Source organism: Strix uralensis, chromosome 2 (assembly GCF_047716275.1).
Source record: "Strix uralensis isolate ZFMK-TIS-50842 chromosome 2, bStrUra1, whole genome shotgun sequence".
Classification (NCBI taxonomy): Eukaryota; Metazoa; Chordata; class Aves; order Strigiformes; family Strigidae; genus Strix; species Strix uralensis.
In genome coordinates, this window is record NC_133973.1 from 112,938,676 (window position 1) to 112,960,296 (window position 21,621).

At 39.5% G+C, this 21,621-nt stretch overlaps 1 protein-coding gene across 3 annotated transcripts in view; it reads right to left on the reverse strand.

Moving 5' to 3' along the window:
* The window catches only part of PDS5B (PDS5 cohesin associated factor B), a 119,650-nt gene that overhangs the window by 67,958 nt on the left and 30,071 nt on the right, over positions 1-21,621 (reverse strand). For all 3 annotated transcript variants that reach the window (XM_074859849.1, XM_074859851.1, XM_074859848.1), the window contains exons 7-9: positions 15,218-15,298; positions 14,050-14,190; positions 91-206 (exon numbers count right to left, since the gene is read on the reverse strand). In XM_074859849.1, the coding sequence (XP_074715950.1) occupies positions 91-206; positions 14,050-14,190; positions 15,218-15,298 (338 nt within the window). The remainder of the gene's footprint in view (positions 1-90; positions 207-14,049; positions 14,191-15,217; positions 15,299-21,621) is intronic.

The following is a 21,621-nucleotide window of genomic DNA, read 5'->3' on the forward strand; positions in this document are numbered from 1 at the left end:
TTCGCTATGTCACTTCAAAAAAAAAAAAGTTAAGTTATACTTCATTGAATGTTTCTCCCCTCCTACAAAGGGAACTCAACCAGCACATACCTCCCCAGGTAGCACTGCCAAAGTGGCTTGTTTTGAGATGCCAGTTCTGAATCCTTTGCCCCAAACATTTTTGCTAGAAGTTTTACAACCTGCAGGCGTTCTTCATTGTCATTGCTCTGGAAAACGAACACATTTTCTTTTAAATTAAAAAAAAAGCCCCAAACTCCAAAAAACAGAGTTCTGTTTTGTACAGCTTTTATACCAATACACTTATAGACACCTCCAGAAATACCATAACACAGATTAGTAGACTTTCCTTGTATACAAATGTGTATATCAAGACAAAAAGTGTTCACTATTATTGGAAGAAGACAAAATAGTAAAGGCAGTGAAAATGAAAAACAATGTAGAGACAAAAACCAATCTGAACAAAGCCTGGTGAAAAATACACAGATGTATACATTTTTTTAACCCTCATTTACAGGTTACCGATCTTGTCAGGAAGTCTGATACGTGCCTGTACCAGCCTGCAAAAACTCAAGCACAACACAAAACCCACAAAACTCATTGTACATTTGTCTGCACATAAAGGCTTACAGTTCTCTAGAATAGTGTTTAATTACAAACATTTAGTTAAAAAAGAAAAAAGTTTTCAGAAAACAAGTTTTTAGATTAAGTACCAAGATATGAGATGTACAAGATCTGGTCCTATATTTAAGCCTATATTTAAAAACGCTCAATTACAACAGACACTTTTCTTCCATATTTAAAATTAGCACTAACACATAAAACAAGGCCTTCTCCAGCATATTTTTGTTATCATTGGTTTGCTTTACACTTGTTTAATACAAACACACAGTGTTTGAAGCTTAATACATACTTTGGAAATGTGTGCTAACATTTGTGCAATTAGCATGTACTTACTGTTCACCAAATGTTTTCTTTTGCTTATTAAAGAAAAAAAGAAAAAGGGAAAAAATACCTGGCTGCAACACTTCTTTCAAAAGAGATTAGCTAAAATTATCTGATATTAACTAGATATTATTCACCCCTTATTACTTCAGTCTTTTTTTCTGGTAATAAACAAAAGGACTGTTTAAAATACTGTTCTTTTCTACCATCTTTGACATCCTTATTAGTTCAGCATCACCTTTTGGATGTGAACAAGAAATAAAGCACAACGTAGCTGTCAGAGTTCTCTTAATACATCACCACAGTCTTAAGGACCAACTATTTCTCCTGACTCAATACCATAAATGGACTGAAAAGTTTGCCTGTATGTCATTTTAATTCAGCTCCCTAAGCACAGTGAAAGCATTTGTAACATCTTTAAAGTAGCAGAGCAAGAAGAGTTAAGGATTACAAAATCTCTAACACTGATATATTACTACATTATGAAAGACTATAATTCTTTCAAATACACTTTAGTATTAAGTATTAGCAGCATTAACAGTAAATCCATTAATATGTTTGTCTGCATTTGACTAATTTTTCCAATTAAAATTCACATTGACATTACTGAAAGTCACATACAACCTCTTCTTAATCTACAATAAACATATCTTTTTTTTCTTGATGTGTTTCAGCTTGTAAGTGTCCATTACACTACAAATTCTTATTCTGTGCCCTCATGGTTAAGAATTCTAAGTGTTTTTTGTGGCCTCTATTAGTTCAATCTTCATTACTCACATCCCATCCACTCCTGCTTAAACCAACAAAATATTAAAAATATTAAGCATCTCTGAATTTCTGTAGGTAACCAACACAGATCCAGAGCAAGACACCCCAAAGGGTGGGGAAGGAGGAAGATATAGGGGTCAGGAGTACACTAAACATTCAACTATTTAATTGCACAGCAAGAAATACAGAAAGAAAAGAATCATTAAAAAGCCCAACTAAAATATCCTTAATGAATTAGCCACAGAAGAAGCTTTCACTGTATTAGTCACTAATCCAATTTTAAGACAACCCACTCATGTTTCTAGTCCTGTTTGTAGAAAAAATGAATATTTTTTATTATGGACCAAGAGTATTTGGTACTTTCTAAATGTGTGCCTAGATGTTGGTCTCCTTAAAATATTCTTATATAAGCTCCTAAAGGTGATAAAACTCTGGGGCAGGAGTTGGCAGGGCTTATTGACAGGGCTTTAAACTAGATATGAGGGGGGACAGGGAGATAACTGGGCCTGTTAGGAACAAGCTCAAGGGAAGCGTGCCAAAGCTTGAAGGATTGTGGACTGGTGAGGGCTCTCCCTCTGCCACTTCATTTGAGAGACAGGAAAGATGTTTAGGAACCATGGAAGGGTCTGGTAGGGAATGGGGCCCACACTCACAAAAAGGTGTTGGATTCATCAGCTCATCTCAAGTGCATCTATACCAATGCACGCAGGATGAGCAACAAACAGGGTGAGCTTGAGGCCATGATGCAGCACGAGAACTATGACATAGTAGCTATAACAGAAACGTGGTGGGATGCCTCACACGACTGGAGTGCTGCAGTCGATGGCTACAAGCTCTTCAGGAGGGATAGACAGGGAAGGAGAGGTGGTGGAGCGGCCCTGTATGTAAGAGAATGCTATGACAGCTCAGAAATCAAGTATAGTGATACGGGGTTGGGAGTGTTTGGATTAGGTTAAGGGCCAATAGAGCAGATCTTGCTGTGGGAGTCTGCTATAGACCCCCCAACCAAAGCAGTGAGGTGGATGAAACCTTCTATAAGCAGCTGGAAGAAATTTCGCGGTCACTTGCTGTTGTTCTTGTGGGGGACTTTAACCTCCCGGGTATCTGCTGGGATCACAGCACAGCAGAGAGGGAACAATCCAGGAGGTTCCTGGAATGTGTGGAGGATAACTTCCTCATAGAGCTGGTGAGTGAGCCGAGCAGGGAAGGTGCCCTCCTGGACCTGCTTCTTGTGAACAGGGAAGAGCTTGTGGGGGAGGTAAAGGTTGGAGGCCGTCTAGGGTGCAGTGATCATGAGATGATTGAGTTTTCGATCCTTTGAGAAACAAAGAGAGGGGTTAGTAAAACTGCCACCTTAGACTTCCGGAGGGCAAACTTTGACTTGTTGAAAAGACTGATTAAAAAATTCCCTTGGGAGGCTGCCTTGAAGCATATGGGAGTCCAGGAAGGCTGGACATACTTCAAGAGTGAAGTCTTAAAGGCACAGGAGCAGGCTGTTCCCATGTGCCGAAAAATAAGCAGGTGGGGAAGGAGACTGGCCTGGACCTTTGGCTGGATCTCAAGAACAAAAGGAGAATCTATTGCCTTTGGAAGAGGGGCCAAGTCTCTCATGAAGACTAGAAAGATGTAGTGAAGTTATGCAGGCAGAACATTAGGAGAGCCAAAGCACAGCTAGACCTCAACTTGACTACAGCTGTTAAGGATAACAAAAAATGTTTCTATAAATTCGTTACCAGCAAAAGGAGGATTAGGGAAAATCTCCCTCCTTTACTGGATGCAGAGGGAAACATGGTAACTAAGGATGAGGAAAAGGCTGAGGTGCTCAACCCCTACTTTGCCTCAGTCTTTAGCAGTAGAACTGGCTGTTCCCTGGACACCCAGCCTCATGAGCTGGGAGATGGGGAGGGGAAGCAGATTGAGGTCAGCACAGTTGAAGAGGAGGTGGTCAGAGACCTGCTACACCACTTGGATGCACACAAGTCTGTGGGACCGGATGGGTTACACCCAAGGGTGCTGAAAGAGTTGGCAGATGTGCTCGCCAAGCCGCTTTCCATGATTTACCTGAAGTCATGGCTAACTGGGGAGGTCCCATTGGACTGGAGGGTGGAAAATGTGACACCCATCTACAAGAAAGGCAGGAAGGAGGATCCAGGAAACTATAGACCTGTCAGTCTGATCTCAGTGCCAGGAAAGGTCATGGAGCAGGTCATCTCGGGTGCCATTAAAAGTCATATAATGGACAGCCAGATGATCAGGCCTAGTCAGCATGGGTTTATGAAAGGAAGGTCCTGCCTGACAAACCTGATCTCCTTCTATGACAGGGCGACCCGCTTATTGGATGAGGAAAAGGCTATGGATGTTGTTTACCTTGACTTCAGTAAGGACTTTGACACCATTTCCCACAGCATTCTCCTGGCAAAACTGGCTGGTCATGGCTTGGATGGGCACACGCTTTGCTGGGTAAAAAAACTGGCTGGATGGCCGGGCCCAAAGAGTTGTGGTGAATGGAGTTAAATCCACTTGGCGGCTGGTCACGAGTGTTGTCCCCCAGGGCTCGGTTTTGGGGCCACTCCTCTTTAACATCTTTATTGATGATCTGGACGAGGGGATCGAGTGCACCCCCAGTAAGTTTGCAGATGACACCAAGTTGGGTGGGAGTGTTGATCTGCTCGAGGGTAGGGAGGCTCTGCAGACAGATCTGGACAGGCTGGAGCGATGGGCTAAGGCCAACTGTAGGAGTTTCAATAAGGCCAAATGCCGGGTGCTGCACTTGGGCCACAACAACCCCCAGCAGCGCTACAGGCTTGGGGAGGAGTGGCTGGAGAGCTGCCAGTCAGAGAGGGACCTGGGCGTGTTGATCGACAGCCGGCTGAACATGAGCCAGCAGTGTGCCCAGGTGGCCAAGAAGGCCAATGGCATCCTGGCTTGCATCAGAAATAGCGTGGCCAGCAGGGACAGGGAAGGGATCTTACCCCTGTACTCGGCACTGGTGAGGCCGCACCTCGATTACTGTGTTCAGTTTTGGGCCCCTCACTACAAAAAGGACATTGAATTACTCGAGGGTGTCCAGAGAAGGGCAACGAAGCTGGTGAAGGGTCTGGAGCACATGTCGTATGAGGAGTGTCTGAGGGAACTGGGGTTGTTTAGTCTGGAGAAGAGGAGGCTGAGGGGAGACCTCATCGCCCTCTACAACTACCTGAAAGGAGGTTGCAGAGAGCTGGGGAAGAGTCTCTTTAACGAAGTAACAAGCGATAGGACAAGAGGTAATGGCCTCAAGTTGCGCCAGGGAAGGTTTAGTCTAGATATTAGGAAGTATTTCTTTACAGAAATAATATTTCTCCATTCTGTGAGACATTGTGTGCTTAGAAGAGTCATGTCCTTCACCTCTTTTCTTAGCACTCTTTATACTTAGTAGTGTTCCATAACAATTTGTCAATAAAAACTGACATTGAACACTGACATTTTCAGTTCCCCATACGTGCTCCCAACACACAGGCAGCTGCTATTCTGCTTAGATATTTGGGTCTGTCACTAACAGCTGAAGTTGGTCAAATTATCATTGCCAAGTCCAAAAGAATAGGAATCACTGAGGATCTGGGGGGATTTGGGAGTAGAAGTGGACCTGAAACTTGCCAAAAATTTTAACTACCATGTGCAGGAAGAAAGGCAGCGCTACAGCAATAGAAGTCAACATTTTATTGATTTTATTCATCACATTATATTGTCTTAGCGAGATGGCAAAATAAAGCGCTAAAACCTGTTATGGTTATTTCCTAAATACTCTCTTCATGAGCTTTTAATTCTCCTGAACATTAAAATGGTATTCACTTCCAGTAATACAAATTTCTAAAATTCATATATCAAATTTGAATGAAGGAATACCAGCTTCCTTTACAAGCTGACCTACATAACAATACATTCTTACCTCTGTTCTCTCCTGCACCAATGTTTGTGTCAATGCTAGATCTCTAAACATACTGCCTTAAAATGCCAAGGTCAGGCACAAATGACTGACCATCACAGAAGAGGTTAACTTACATGAATTTCCATGTACCTTCTCCTGCTAATCCCCCAGACTCCTTCCCAAAATTAGGTAAAAAAATAATTACCAGTAAGAAGCAACCATGATTTGACACAGCACTCTCACAGTGTTAGAGTTTAACAATACTCCTTTTCTGCCACATGAGACTGTAGGAGCTTTTTCTTTACACAATCTATAAAGGTGTGGTGGTTTGATCCCAGCCAAAAGCCAAAACACCACCCAGCCTCTCTCTCACTCACTCTCCTCTCCTGTACAAAGCGGGGAAGGAGAGAAAACAGAAGGAAGATTAGAAGGCTCATGGATCAAGATAATGACAGTTTAATAGGTAAAGAAAAAGCTGTGGGCAAAAGTAAAGCAAAAAAGAATTCGTACACTACTTCCCATTGGCAGGCAGATGTCCCACCAGTTCCTGGAAAACAGGGTCTCAGAATGCATATCGCTGCTTGGGAAGACACCCTGAGCACAGACTTTCCCATCCTCCACCCCTCTTCCTCCTCCTTTCCCTGAGCTTTTATTGCTGACCATGTGTCCCCTCTCAAACTCCTGCCCTGCCCCAGCCTACTCCTGGTGGGGAGAGAAAGCCTTTACTTATGCAAGCACTGTTCAGCAACAGCCAAAATGTTAGTGTGCCATCAACACTGTTTTAGCCACAAATATAAAGTACAGTACTATACAGGTTGCTACAAAGAAAATTAACTCCATCTCAGCCAGACCCAAAAGGATAACTAGTTTGTCCACTTCTGTTTGGTACGTGACATGGCACAGCACACACCTGACTGCACTTCAATTCTCTTCAAACATACTTAAAAGATTCTTGGGATAGATAGGACAGAAAAAGCAACTGAGAGAGTAAAGCACACAAAAGCTGCACATTTCAGAACACACCAGTTACTGCCAGCAACCTTTCATTCTTCATCCAAGTCAACATGTACAGTTCTCACAGCAGTTAAAATTACCTGGCATTGTGACCAAACTGTATGGTCACTGGTTGTACCAAAATGGCAAGGTGCTTGAACACTAGGTGGCCACATTGTTTAAACTGTTTAAATCCAAAATAGTAAATATGCACAACAGTGTTACTGAGGCACCCAAGCTCTCACAAGTTCCACACTACCAGTTTCCTAACCCCTTCATACATGGTCAAAAATGTATTTGGTCACTGACAGGAAAGCCCTTAGATTTTTCCCACAGTTTGGAACTTCCATAAGACCCTGATCCCATGAAGATAAATCAAGAGGCTTCCTTCCACGAAGAGTGAAAAAGAAGTTCGGGGAGATGCAGAGCAAGAGATCTGGATCCTGTCAGGTAATGAGTTAGAGACACACAGAGATTTGGTCACTCAAACTCCTCAAACTCTTATCAGCCACAGAGGCTGAGAACAAGGCAGCCCAATCAACTGGAAGGCAGTGGAGATAGCTCAGTGAAGCTCACTTGGTTGTTGGGAGGAAACCACCACCACTTCATTATCAAAACATGCCAGAAATTGTTTAGAAGCAGAGAAATAAAGACACTACCTGGAAATTCTGGTTCACATACAGAATATACAACTAGTGGAAAAGTTGCTGATACAAGCAGAAACTGGCTTAGAATAACAAAACCACTATCAGAGAAACACCCAGCACCCACATTGTGAGACTGAGCACCCTAAGTTAAAGTCAGAATGGAACATGAGAACAATCCCTGAAAGAACGAGTCAAGAATCCACCTGGCGGCCGGTCACGAGTGGTGTCCCCCAGGGCTCAGTTTTGGGGCCACTCCTATTTAACATCTTTATTGATGATCTGGACGAGGGGATCGAGTGCACTATCAGTAAGTTTGCAGACGACAATAAGTTGGGGGGGGAGTGTTAATCTGCTCAAGGGTAGGGAGGCTCTGCAGAGAGACCTGGACAGGCTGGAGCGATGGGCTAAGGCCAACTGTAGGAGTTTCAATAAGGCCAAATGCCGGGTGCTGCACTTGGGCCACAACAACCCCCAGCAGCGCTACAGGCTTGGGGAGGAGTGGCTGGAGAGCTGCCAGTCAGAGAGGGACCTGGGCGTGTTGATCGACAGCCGGCTGAACATGAGCCAGCAGTGTGCCCAGGTGGCCAAGAAGGCCAATGGCATCCTGACTTGTATCAGAAATAGCGTGGCCAGCAGGGACAGGGAAGCTATCTTACCCCTGTACTCGGCACTGGTGAGGCCGCACCTCGATTACTGTGTTCAGTTTTGGGCCCCTCACTACAAAAAGGACATTGAACTACTGGAGTGTGTCCAGAGAAGGGCAACGAAGCTGGTGAAGGGTCTGGAGCACATGTCGTACGAGGAGCGGCTGAGGGAACTGGGGTTGTTTAGTCTGGAGAAGAGGAGGCTGAGGGGAGACCTCATCGCCCTCTACAACTACCTGAAAGGAGGTTGCAGAGAGCTGGGGATGAGTCTCTTTAACCAAGTAATAAGTGATAGGACAAGAGGGAATGGCCTCAAGTTGCACCAGGGAAGGTTTAGACTGGAAATTAGGAATTATTTCTTTACAGAACGGGTAGTTAGGCGTTGGAATGAGCTGCCCAGGGAGGTGGTGGAGTCCCCATCCCTGGAGGTGTTTAAGAGTCGGGTTGACATAGCACTTAGGGATATGGTGTAGTTGGGAACTGTCAGTGCTAGGTTAACAGTTGGACTAGATGATCTTCAAGGTCCTTTCCAACCTAGATGATTCTGTGATTCTGTGAATACTGAGAGCTTTCAGCATCCCCCCAAAACAGGAAAAGATCCTCAAAATTGGAACAACCAAGATCAAGAGCACCATGTGTATCATCCTCTCCCCCCCCCGTCACTTGAACTAGAATTTATGAAAGAGAGCGTGGCAGCCCTTGCAGTCATGAAACAGGAGTACATCCAACAGGCTTCATAGATTTCAGTCTGTCCTCAGACATAACTCAGTAGTTCTCATAAGCCCAGGCAAAATACAGATTCACCATAAACCAAGCACATTCATGAGAGAAGCCTGGACATGACCTCCCACTAAGCAAAAGTTACAGTTCTTTGTAGATAATTAGTGGGAGTGGTTGGTAGTTGGAGACATTGGGCATATGAACTGCCAAAACCGGCATACTGTTGACTTCAACAGCTTTCAACAAAGCAGGACTGAGATCTGGTTTTCAGCAACATTGTATGACTTTTAAACGATTGCTTAGTTGTCCATCACCACAGCCACACAATCCTCAAAAAAGACAGCAAAGAGCCCTTCTTAACCAGGAAGAGTCCACCAGCATTACTGAAGCACCCATTCTAATACAGAATGACCGTTTTTCCAGTACGGCCACTATAACACCATGCACTGTATTCTAACCTATGAATCTTTGCATTAGAAACAATTTGTTCAGCAGCTTGGCCCAGTGAATCACCAGACCTTGTTTTTCAAGTACTAAGTGGAACTAAAATGTGCCATTTACTCCATACCAGAGGTGTACTTTTAAGCTCTCTCTTATGCATAAATGATTAAGAGGACAGCACCAAAATAGCATACAATCTCCACTGGCACCTGATAATGGTGGTTAAGCCTGGCAACCAGAGACCATCAGCTTAGATGAGCCAGACTCAAGGGACAGTCCAGAAGTCTTGATAGCACAGCAAGTCTACAAACAGCACCACACTTCAGCATTCTCCCAGAGAAGTGTGCATCAGATCTACAGCATGACCTTAAAATTCCTGAAAAGCCATCTACATGCCTAGACAATTCAGCTCACTTTCCTTCCTTGTCCAAAAGGCAACAGGTTATCTAAAGATATCGGTCACCAGAAGACTTACAGAACAACTCTATCCAATCCATCCAAAGATGTCACTGGCTGATAATGCTTGGTGGTGGTAGCATCAGCCCACTAAGCTCCAGAAATGAATGTCGTTAAGATAAGAGCAGGGCAGCTAATGTGACACTTAAGTCTCTGGCACCTACTGTCCCTGGGAAAAAGTATAGTGGAAAAACTCCCATCAGTGCCAAACACAAGAAAATGGAGGAATCATAGGAGGAATGCGTGCACAGAACCAAAGTGGCAGGCAGCACAGGAATACTTCTCCATCACTATCAATATCTTTTGGTATTCAGCTCAGTAGTTCACGTTGCTCCAGAGAACATCATTGTGGCAGTGTATATCTCAGTCTCAGCAATATTACTACAAATTAATTGACATGAATGAGCAATTTGCTTTGGAGGAAGCATAGCTGGAAAGGCTACCCTCAGTGTAAAGAGACTCATCCCATTCTCCAAACAAGATTCGTCAGTCATCACATGGCTCCAAGACTAGAACATCTCTCTCCTTGATGAATCTTAAGTAAAAAGGAAGGATGGAAGGATGAATGTACTAAACTATAGTTCTCTCGGTGCTCAGTAATGGGAAGCAAGATACATACACTATTAACACATACAGATGGAGTTTCTCAAGGACGATCCTTCAAAGTCTTTAACCATATTATCATTCTTCCAGGAATTCCTGTCTTCTCTTGTTTGGCAAATAATTTCCCACTTTTTTGTCAACTAACACCCCAAAAAAGTGAAGACATTTTTTTCACATTGTCAGTAATCAAGTTCTATAATATTTGCCTTTGGAAATCCCATTTCACATCATTCTTTTCCTATATGAAGGCCTAATTGTTACTTCCCAATTTATTTTTGAAGTCCTGTATCCTATTGAGCTGACCTTCATTGTTCTTCAGCTCTTACATGATAGGGCCAGTAAAAAAAAAAAAAAAAATAAATTGTTTAACATCTGTGTGAAAGTAACCATTTATCTTTACTGGCAAAAAGACTTTAGATAATGTCAAAGGAATTTAAAGAGAAAAGCTGTAGGATAAAACTGGCTTAAATTACAGCAAAGCATAAGAAAATGGTATAAGAAATTGATTTATTTCTTTTAAATTAAATATTGAAATGATCAAAAATACTGGGTTCTGTTCAAATTCATGCAGAACTTGCCACGCTTGCACCTGAAAATATTTTTTTAAAGGATCAGCTTTAGAATGAGCCAGAACACTTAAGAGTCTTGCTCAGATAAGTCTACCATTAGTCTACTTCATTTGGCCAAAATTTTTTTTAACTCATTGCTTTTGAAGCTAATTATAAAGCAAATGCACATTTTTAAAACCTCAGAGAGCAATTGCCCAATTTATCTTTGAAAAGCACAGATCATATGTCCCCTTCCACATGTTCAATGCATGCAAGAAGATATCATTCTGACACATCTTCACTCCTGAAAACTGACAACTCAGTTCAGACAGCCACAGCTTTCCTTCAACATCATCTGCTTTAAGAGTAATACAAACCTCTTTAACAGCAAAGTAGCAGTTTGAGATCTTGGGATACAGTAACTGTCCCACTACCCCATAAGCATTATTTGAGTAGCCTCTAGTATTTGACTTCTATTATCACACCTGTATATTCAAGAGCTGTATCAGACAATCTCATAGAAAAAAAAATGGAAGTACCTGTGAAACTATGCATTTGGCCTATATATATTCCACAAACTTCTGCTTAAATACCTAGTAGAGTCTCCATGGTGAGTGAGCTCAGAAGACAAGGCTTTTAAACTATGGGCACAGATAAAGACGCAATACTATATACCAAATCCAGAAATGTCAAAATCATCTAGTCAAGCTCTGAATGATATGCAGAGCTCACTGAAGTTTGTGGTTATTTTATCATGAACTTTAATTGACCTTTATTCAAAAAGACATAGCCCCTCTTCCATATTTCAATTTGGATACCAAGCATATATTTCTCCTTTACCACCCACCTGATCCAAGGCTTTGCCAAGCTAACAGGGATACTGATGACCAGTTTCTTCTCATTCAAAGCAGCAAAACATTAGCTGCCTTCTGCCATAAGCACTCTGAGTGTCACTGAACCCTCACTCTCTTCTCAACATACTAACATGCAATTTACCTGGACATGAATTAAAAATGCTTGACACTAGCTGCTGCTGTTTAAAATAAAGCCACAGCTGTTGTTGGAGTAGAAAGTATTTAATCATCGCTTGCAGGTCTGTGTAAACAATGAACTGGTGTTGATCTTAGGAAAAAAAACCAAACACATAGGCTGATCATATTTCATTAATATTTGAGAGCATTAATCTTCAAAATACCCTTTTAACTACATAAAGATCTTACAGAACTCAACTCATTCAGAACCATAAAATGGTTTAGGTTGGAGGGGACATCTAAAGGTCATCTAGTTCAACCCCCCTGCCATGGGCAGGGACACCTTCCACTAGACCAGGTTGCTCAAAGCCCCGTCCAACCTGGCCTTGAACACTTCCAGGGAGGGGGCAGCCACAACTTCTCTGGGCAACCTGTTCCAGTGCCTCAGGATTTAAATCAGGATTATCCTCTTCCAAATAGAGGGGGGGTTTTTTCTGTAAAAGGTGGGTCAAGCCACATTTGACGGCCAATAGGACAAAATAGGCATATATTATTTGTCCTTATAACTTAAGGCATCAAAAGCACGCGTCTGAAGCAAAAAGATGACTCAAACAGAAGCCATACCATGCTCTCAGAATAGCTACGAACTGTATCGAGTTCAACAATACATCAAGAAACAAGAGCAGTAAGAACGTAACTATCAAAATGTACGTGTCTACTGGAAACACTGTTAAACTGGATCTTACAAATGTCAAACTTGAACCACCTTACCCTCCTGGTACACTTACCAGACCACAAGGAGAAAACTATACTAAGGATCAAGGAGATGAAAAGCAACAAAACACGTTTTCATCATCTAAAAAGAGTACACTAGACAAAGAACAGAAATGCAAACACAGAAAAAAAAAGTGTTGTAAATTAAGAAGTACAAAGAAAACATGGAAATGCTTAGGGCTGAAATCACCTGGTTGAAGGAAGAGACCAGTTCGGGGAGCCAGGGGGCAGGGAAGAAAAAAAGGTTAACCATGTTGGGCTACTAATGCTGTTGATTTCAATGTTAAAATACAATACAAAGAAGAAGTTTGTATTGAAATAGTGGAGTATGAGAGTCAGTGAAGGAGGAGGAAGACAATTCAAGAATCTGCAGTTTTAAATGGACCTAAAGATGCAAAGGTTACTGCAATTATGCCTATGAAAAAAAAAAAGGATGTGGCAGCAGTTAAGACTAAATCTCTTTAATAACAGCTTCAGCTGCAGAAGTACTGTTTTTATTGGAGTAAAAATGATAATGGTTCACCATCTGTAAGAACAGGAATTAAAGACTGAAAAAGGTCTACTTTTAAGACACAGACAGCAAGCAGTAAATTGAACTCTACTTCTTTTCGAAATGCGAATGGAAGGATAAAACCATTAAAAATCAACTCATCCAACAAGTGCAGCAACATTAGTGAAAAAATAATAGGCATAAACAAGCCACCATGATAATAATTACTGCAGTTACAACAGGCCAAAGGTTCCACAAACCTAAAATCTATCCCAGATAATAAAAATACATGCATATCTAAAAAGTGGCCCACTGCACATCAGACCTCAAGTTTAGTAACAGATCACTTCCAAACTTAGTAGTACAAAATTAATCAAAATTCCCCACTTCCACAGAAACCCTCTGGAATGACAAATAGAATAAAAATAGTGCAGAATAAAGGGAGTACCAGCTGTTATACTGAATTTCTCCAAGTGATGGAGACTCCAAAATAGTAGGAAGACAAAAAAAAAAAAAAAGAACAACAAACAACCCACTACAGATAGCTAGCACCAGCTATCCTTCAGACATAGGAAATAAGCCTGAAAAAACAAAAAAGTCATTGCAGCAATGACTACAAGACATAGTTATGGAGTCCAGGGCTCTGTTTCCACCTGTTACAGACCTTCTATTTGGACAAAATTGTCAATACAACAGTTTCTATTAACACGGAGCCCAAATTTTCCTTGCCAAAAATCACTATTCTGAACAGATGTAGTTTCTCTGTACAGCTAGCAATACAAAGTACTTTCAGTGTATGAAAGCTGTTCACAATATATACTACAGTAAACCAAGGAACAAAACCAATCAGATTCTCAAGTCATCAAAAAAATCAAGTTATTGCTTAAAAGATACAAGCCAAAAAAAAAACCTGCAACCAAAACACAAACATATGCATACATGCACTGTAGGTTAATACATCTGAAGTTAAATTATTCTTTCCAAGGGCTTAGGAGTCTTCCATTGAACAATGCAGAGAAGATATGTTCTACATATAAGTATTAGTTTCATATGACAAATCATTTTATGAACTTGTCAGTAAAAAAAAAATATCATTAATAGTCAAGCATACATGTTTCAAATATATAGAAAGGATAAGTACTGTTTACCTTAAGTTTAAATTCAAGCTGTGGTAGAACAGAAAGCAAGAGGTGACTGTCAATATTGTACAACTCCAGAATCAAGTCAAACACGTGCTCTGACAGGTCACTAATCGACGTTTTACCAAGCATGAGGACCTGATTGAAGAACTGGAAAATAAAACAGAGTATACTTCAATAACGAGCATGTAACTTTCAAAACTAAGAAACCAGACAGCATAATATTTCCGACTTGTGGGAAACCAGTAACAGAAGACTGCATGTACATATTTTCCGTAACAGGAAGATTCTTATTGTACAGACTTCCTTAAAACCCACAAAATGACACCCAGTTCATAAACTAACCTTACAGATGAACAACATTAGGAATATGTTCCCAAACAGCAGGTTTGACTAAGAGGTTTGAAGAAAGAGTTTTCACTAAAGGTTTTTTAAAATCTTAGAAGGTACCCACTTTCCAAGTACCACAAGTGTTGTTACAAGTCTGAAAGCAACAAAAAACATTGAAGATCTTCTATTGCTTTCAAGCTCCTGAGGTTTTGGATAGTTGCCATGGACCTCCTAAATCCTTAACTACTTAAAAAAGTGTAAATTTTTTTTTTCTGTTGTGCATCTTCAGTTAGAGCATACTCCTATATGATCTTTACTTCCTCTCATCCCTCTTCTCTCGCCATGTCTGTGATGTCTACACTTAACTTAGCTACAAGGTTTTCTTCCTTACTATCTATTCTGTGATCTGCTTCCTCTTCTTTTCCTGTGACAATGGCATTAAAATTCTGCTCTATCTTCACTTCTCTTAGCTTCTAAATAGTTTCATCTCTTCTCTAGAAAAAAAAATTTTGCCACAGGAACAATGTATTTATATATTTTTATAAGAACAATACATATAAGTACATTTGGTCTTCCAGTCACATTAAGGATTGAACTGCAAGGTCTCCTAAAACAGCAGAAAGTAGACTACTGTGTTTCAGAAATCAAAATTGTTCTGGTAAAGAATTAGACTCAAAGGGACAGATTACACAGTACTTCATTAATATAACAACTCTCTTAAAGAGCAATTGAAAGTTTGTAAAAAGTTATTTTACAGCCCTATTTGACTATATGCAATTCGTTCTTTTTTAATACAGCTCAGTTAAAAATATCTTCATTTCCATATTTGTTTGCAGTCTTCACTTACATTAGTGATGTACGGTTCAATTGCTTGCGCTGTCCTCTTTAGTAAAGCCTTTGCCAAATCATAGGCTTGCTTGTTTAAATTCTGGGGGGGGGGGGGGGGGGGGAAACAGAAAAGTTTTAAGCACATGCATTAATCTTAAAAATAAATACAAGAATTTAAAGCTACCATCTACTGGTAAAAGGATTTAAAAAATAGTCTCCTCTTCTTATAATTTCAGTAATAAAGCTAATATAGTAAAAACAAACCTTGTCCAAACATAGCTTTGTAGTCTCCACTGATATTACTGAGAAAACTCTTTCCTGGCAAATCAGGGCTTTTTTTCAATTGCCCATGTAAGCCTGACAGTCAAGTCAGTTCCTGCATTTTACTGCTCCTCCTTATCAGCTTCCCCAAAACCAGTGAAGTGATATAAAGCAATAGAGACATTTACAGTCACCACAGAAGCAAGACTCTGAACAGAATTGTGACAGAAATTATGATTCTGTCCTTGCATCAAGCAGCCACCTATGAACCACTACCACAGCCTCTCCATAGTATCTTGAGCAAAGATACTCACTCTGTTTGACTTACATAGCAAAGAAAAAAACACCCTAGAATTTTAGTTCATGAGCAAAAAAGGGTGAAGAACACAAATTAATGAAACTCTAATAAAAAAAAAAAAACAACAACCCACAACATTCCTATCCCTCCATTTGTCTAACTGGGCTATTACTTGATCATTATTTCCTTCCTTTCCCAGCACATATTCTCCACTCTCTAGTTGATGCGTTCTTTCTCCAATTTCTGTATCACAATTATTTTTCAAAAATTTTCAGAAGAAAATGCAACTCCACCCTTGAGACACCCACTGCAGACTTAATACATAGAAGAATGAAGGAAGAGCCTCCAATAAAAAAAAATTATACAGCTTTTAATAGCTAAAAGTCTCTAAAAATATAGTTCCCCCAATTTTGAGTAGTTTTTGCAATTTAAAAAAAAAAAGGCATATTCCATTTACAAGACAACAGTAAAAAAGGGGCTGTTTGTGGTTGTTTTTTTTAAATACATCTCATCTATGAAAGAAGAAAACTCCCTTTTAGCATAATGAAAAGCAAACACAAGATTCATTGCCACACCCAAGGTATTTCTTTGCCTGCATACTCTTGGTTCTTTGTAGCTATCTGGTTGAAGAGATGATTTTCAAAGAGATGGAGAGTATTGTCTGTAATTTCAAAAACTGTAGAGAACTACAGACTTCTAGACAGCAGTGCAAACAGATAAACATTTTCTGTTAATATAAACCAAAAGTAGTTTCTGACTTGCCTACTGATAGAATTCAGCTAAGTGGATGAAGTCAAAAGACTATGAAGATTCATGCCTGAAGTACCTGTTCTACTCAAGAGCCACTACAGAAGGTGAATAAGAAACCCAATTCTGGAAAGATACTTGAATGCTTATATAAGATGTTAACATGCTTGTAATTTCCTTTTCCCTTATCTAATCAAGATACAAGGGTCAACACTGGCAGTCTTTTTACAAAAAAAAAAAAAAAAATTGTACAGCTGTTCCATGTCCCAAAAAAGAGAGGGTTCTGCATGCTAGACTGCTCTTTATGGTTTAAAAAAAAAAAAAGGAAAAAAGAAGAAAAAGCATTTCCACCCATACACCTCTAGCATTTCTTTTCTGTTATTTAGCTAGAGTTGTGACTGTTCAGGAAATAAAAAGCACAAATAACTGTAATGAGGAATGTATGCCACTTGCAATTCTTGCTCTGATTCTTCTTGACTTCCACAGTTCACCTCCACCAATACAAAGAAAACAACTTTCACCTGGGTAAGAGTGAACTCTGGATCACAAGCGAGATCTGATTTATATATAAAGGAAGTCCAAAGAGCAGACCTAGCATAGCAGATTTCCAACAGGCAGATATGTTTTGATTCACATTATAGTTTCAGCTTCTATCTTTCACACAGTTAATTTTAAAACTTTAATGTTTGCCGAGATAAATGCTAGAAGTAACTATTTGCAACCCTAAGTAACGTATTTGCAATACATTTCATTCTATCTAAAAAGGCTGCAAAGAGAAAAAACAGTCTGCATCGCAACTGGCTAAGGAAAATTAGTTGGGTTTTTTTTCATGCCTCATGTACTTGATTTAATTGTGCCAATAGCCAGGGCCCTCAAATATGCAGAGGCTGAACTTTCTGAAAATAACCAAGCCAAAGAAGTCTTAAGAGCACATGAGAATGTTTTCTTCTCCCTTTTCGAGCTTCAAGATAAAAGCAGAGACAAGAAAAAGCAGCACTGCCTTAGTTGAAATGAAAACAGGAGCAACCCAGACCATTACCAAATAGGTTCAAAAATCTCTTACAAAACATCAAACCTATCTTTCTGACTAATTTAATAGCCACAAAGATAGTTTAAACTTTGCCTGAAGGAGAAATTTTATAATGGTAAGATCTAATTCAACAAATTTCTTCTCTGCATTTTTCTAAACTCTTCTGTCATTATCCTCTCTTCAATCTTTCTATACATTTAGGAAAAAAAAAAAAAAGACACATGTATTTCAAGATCTTCTAATGATTTAAGAAAGCCCAGAAAGCCCTCATGATGAGGACAATAACCTTAATCAGGATGCCTCTAAGAGTATGTAAGCACCCAGTGGGGATAAGCTTTTCAGAGTTGTGAATTGGGTAGAAACTAAGCTAGCAGCTGGCAACACTGCCTAAAGTAATCATTAGTAATTACTACATTTTGAAGGAAAAAGGAGGAATAAGTATTGATTGATAAGGACAAACCAAAGAACCACTCATGAAAAAGCAGAACACAGATCTTCTGCAAGAAAATTGATAAGTTACATTTAACATCTAAAACAGACTTACAGGATGCTGCAAACAGACCTTTTCACCCTCTAAAATCTGAAGTTTTCTTTCAGAAAAGAATGTTAACAAACAGAGGATGATGGGGTTTTTTTTATGCTTAGAGGGCCTCCAGCAATAATATTGGAAGACAGACCACTTTCGTCAACCTTAAGTTCTCTCTTTTGTCTCAACTCCTACCATAATTTCTGTGTATATATTGCTAGCATTTCAAGATTTTTACACTTCTGGAAGACATTAAGAATTGTGCAAACTCATTTTTCATACCTGTTCTTCTCTAGAATATTTGACCAACTTCTACTGCAGACACAAGAAGCAGTGGTAACCTCTCTGACACATGACACGTGCATGGCACAGACATTTTTGTGTATATATAGACAAAGGTCTCTGGGACAGTTTGCCACGGAGCCAAAAATCACTTGTACTGGTAGGTACAATGGGGTTGGCAGTGATGGAAATGCATACCCCATTCATTTTTTTCAGTTACGTTTTCCAGTTGCCTCTCAATGTCCAATTTAACATAGCTCAAAGAGATTAAGAGTGAAATAATTTGTGCTCATCCTTTGAAAGAAAAAACAAACAAACCAGAAAACAAATGCATGTCCCTTACATTTTATTCAAAAAGGATGACTAGTTAGCATCCATCCAGTCCTTAATATTACAACATTTTATTTTATTCCTGAAGTTAAGCCTGTGTCTAGAGCAATCAGGCTTAAAAACCATACATTTTAACATATTATTTTCTTGGAATTTAAAAAGAGACTTCTATTTTATTCTTATTATCAATGGCACAGCAACAGAGTTTGCATCCAAGAGCACTTGACAAAACAGTTCTAACAGATTCTCTAGTTCTGCTGGGGGAGGGAAACAGGTTTTTAAGGATGTCTGACAAAGAAAAAGCTCAGCTGAGGTGTTGCCAAGATAGATAACACTAATTATTAAGCAAGTTCCTAGTAGAGACAGTTAGGAATTTAATTGTCAATATCACTTTTTCCAAGAAGATAAGCATGTAAAACATGTAAGATGTGCAATGTGGGATTCCCTGTAGTACTCCTGAGGCTGAAAATGGAACACTCTGGCAAACACTCACAAAAATAAGGTACAATTTGCCTTCTAACACACTGCACAAACACAGAAGTGTTTACAGGTGCTGCCATAAAGGCTTTATAATGCAAAAAGACAATTAAAAGGGAAAGGAAAACTATTAATTTTTCTTGCCTTTTCATATTGACTACCTCTTCCTTGCTTCTGGTCTCTTCTGGGTTTAGTTCACTATTTATTTATTTCATTCCCTCTTAATATAATCCTATCAAAAGAATTTCAGTAGTGCTCATAGAAAAGAGAAACTACAAAAGGAAAAAAAATAATTAAACATCATAGAAATTAAGAGCTGAGCACAGTCAGACAAATTGAATTTACTGTCTTATCTGATACCTGCCGTACTACTCAAGCAAGCCTGTTCATACTCTAACGTACCTGTCCTGTGATATTGGCATCAGTCACTTTCATTCAGGTTTACATCAATGTGGCTTTTATTCTGGCCAGGTGAGATGGATGACAAACTCAAGTGAGCCAGAGCAGCTTAGACTACTTCCGTGACTACTAATTATGGTAGACAGATATTTGATAGTACATCATGTCCCCAATATATGCTCCTTATGCCTGAGTTTTTGCAGCCATCCTGCTAGCACCATTGCTTATTAGACTTACTACTCGGGACTATGGGCAATATCTGTCATTCCTCTTGGGAAAAACATTGACCTTGGTTTTAAGTGGTAACAGCATTGAATTAACCTTTGATAATCTGTTCAATTACTTACTACAACTCTTAAAATATTCATATAATTTTGCATCAATCTGTTTAATGTTGAATTTCAGCCACTGGACATCAGAATCCAGGATGCAAAACTAACAGAGCTGTTTGAACCTTCTGTTCCCAAAACACACTTACAGGCTGCTCTTTCAATATATTATACAGATTAAACTCCTTAAGTCTTCAGCCTAGTGTTACCCAATACAACTGTTTATATACCAAGAGTCATACTAGCTCTGCTACTATTTTCTAGAATACAGTCATTCAGTGCACAAGGGCACTCCACATTCTCTCACAGGTGCAACCTTCCTTCTGGCTGTATTAAAAACACACTGCTTGCCCGTGTCACTTGCTACACACACAGATGTTGTATCTACAACAACCTCTCAAATCTGATCATTTTCAAACCTGAGCTAGTAACAAATCTATGCTCCTTCCACTCCAGCAAAAATATTCTTTCGGTCCCCAGGGAATCTGGTGAGATAAGGGTTCCCTACTCACCATTACACCAACACTTGCCATTATGCCATCTTCAGTGGCCAGTCTGATTTTTCAGTTTTCCCTTCCTACAACTTGTACAGCATATTGACTAAGTGAGCTAAGGCATAGTTCTTCTTTATGGTGGACCTTATCCTTAACCCCCTTGTAATTTTGTGTTCAGTGGACATGAGCAGAAAAAGTCTCACTCTGAACTCATTACACTTTTCCAACATGACATTGGTAGACACAGAAAGTGGTTGAATGACTACGTAAGCTCCAAAATTATAAACACTACATGAAGATATTGAGATTAAATACAAAAGTATTAGAAGCTTCCTTCCATTAGTATGGAAAAGGTTTAAGTAAAACAAAGGTAAAAGTACTCAGAATATGGTCTAAAGTTATCGAACTATTTTAGTTAGAAAGCAAGCTGTGAACTATTAGCCTATCCAAAGAGCCAGTTTGATTATAACAGAAGCAGAAGGATATGCAAAACCCCAAATACCTTATCCTATTAAAATGTTCAGTCAATAACTCTAAATCCACTATAAACCAGAATGGTTTCAATGCTAACAGGATGCAAATTCTTCAACTCAAAGTCAGTTTACTAAACATGAATCATAAAAACATTACAGTCAAATCATGTTGAACACAGGTGACACAAAGAAACAACAAATGCTTAACAACTGAGAAAATACAAACTAAACTATTTTGCATAGTCTTGGTTTTGTTTCTTGTATTCCAAGGCTTTACTTTGTAAATCTGAATTTTAGCCACACAAATTTCAGTCTGGTCCTGGAACAAAAATACTAGATTCCTTGAAGAACACAGCTAAAACATTTCTAGTGAAGGGAAAAAAAACAAAACCAAAACAAACAAAAACCCCCACCCTGATCTATACTAAGCATTTAGTCTTATTTTTGTCTTAGCAATTTATGTGCTGTTTATTTACTGAAATTGATGGCTTGTGGTAAGGCACACTATGTTGTGTTACATGTTATATTCTTCAGAGTGCCTTATGAAAAGTCTACTCGCTTTCTTCAGATACATCACTGTTTCAAGAAAAGGAAAATGCATTCTGAAGCTGCAAAAATCTCTCAGTGAGTACCCACTTAACCCTACTGTAGTTTCTAAAAGATATGTTAGCCCTTTCCTGAATATACTTAAAAAAAAAAACAAAAAACAACCCACAACTGTCAGACGACAGCCAAAACTGTCCAAAATCCAGCTAAGTACACATTTTCTAGATAATT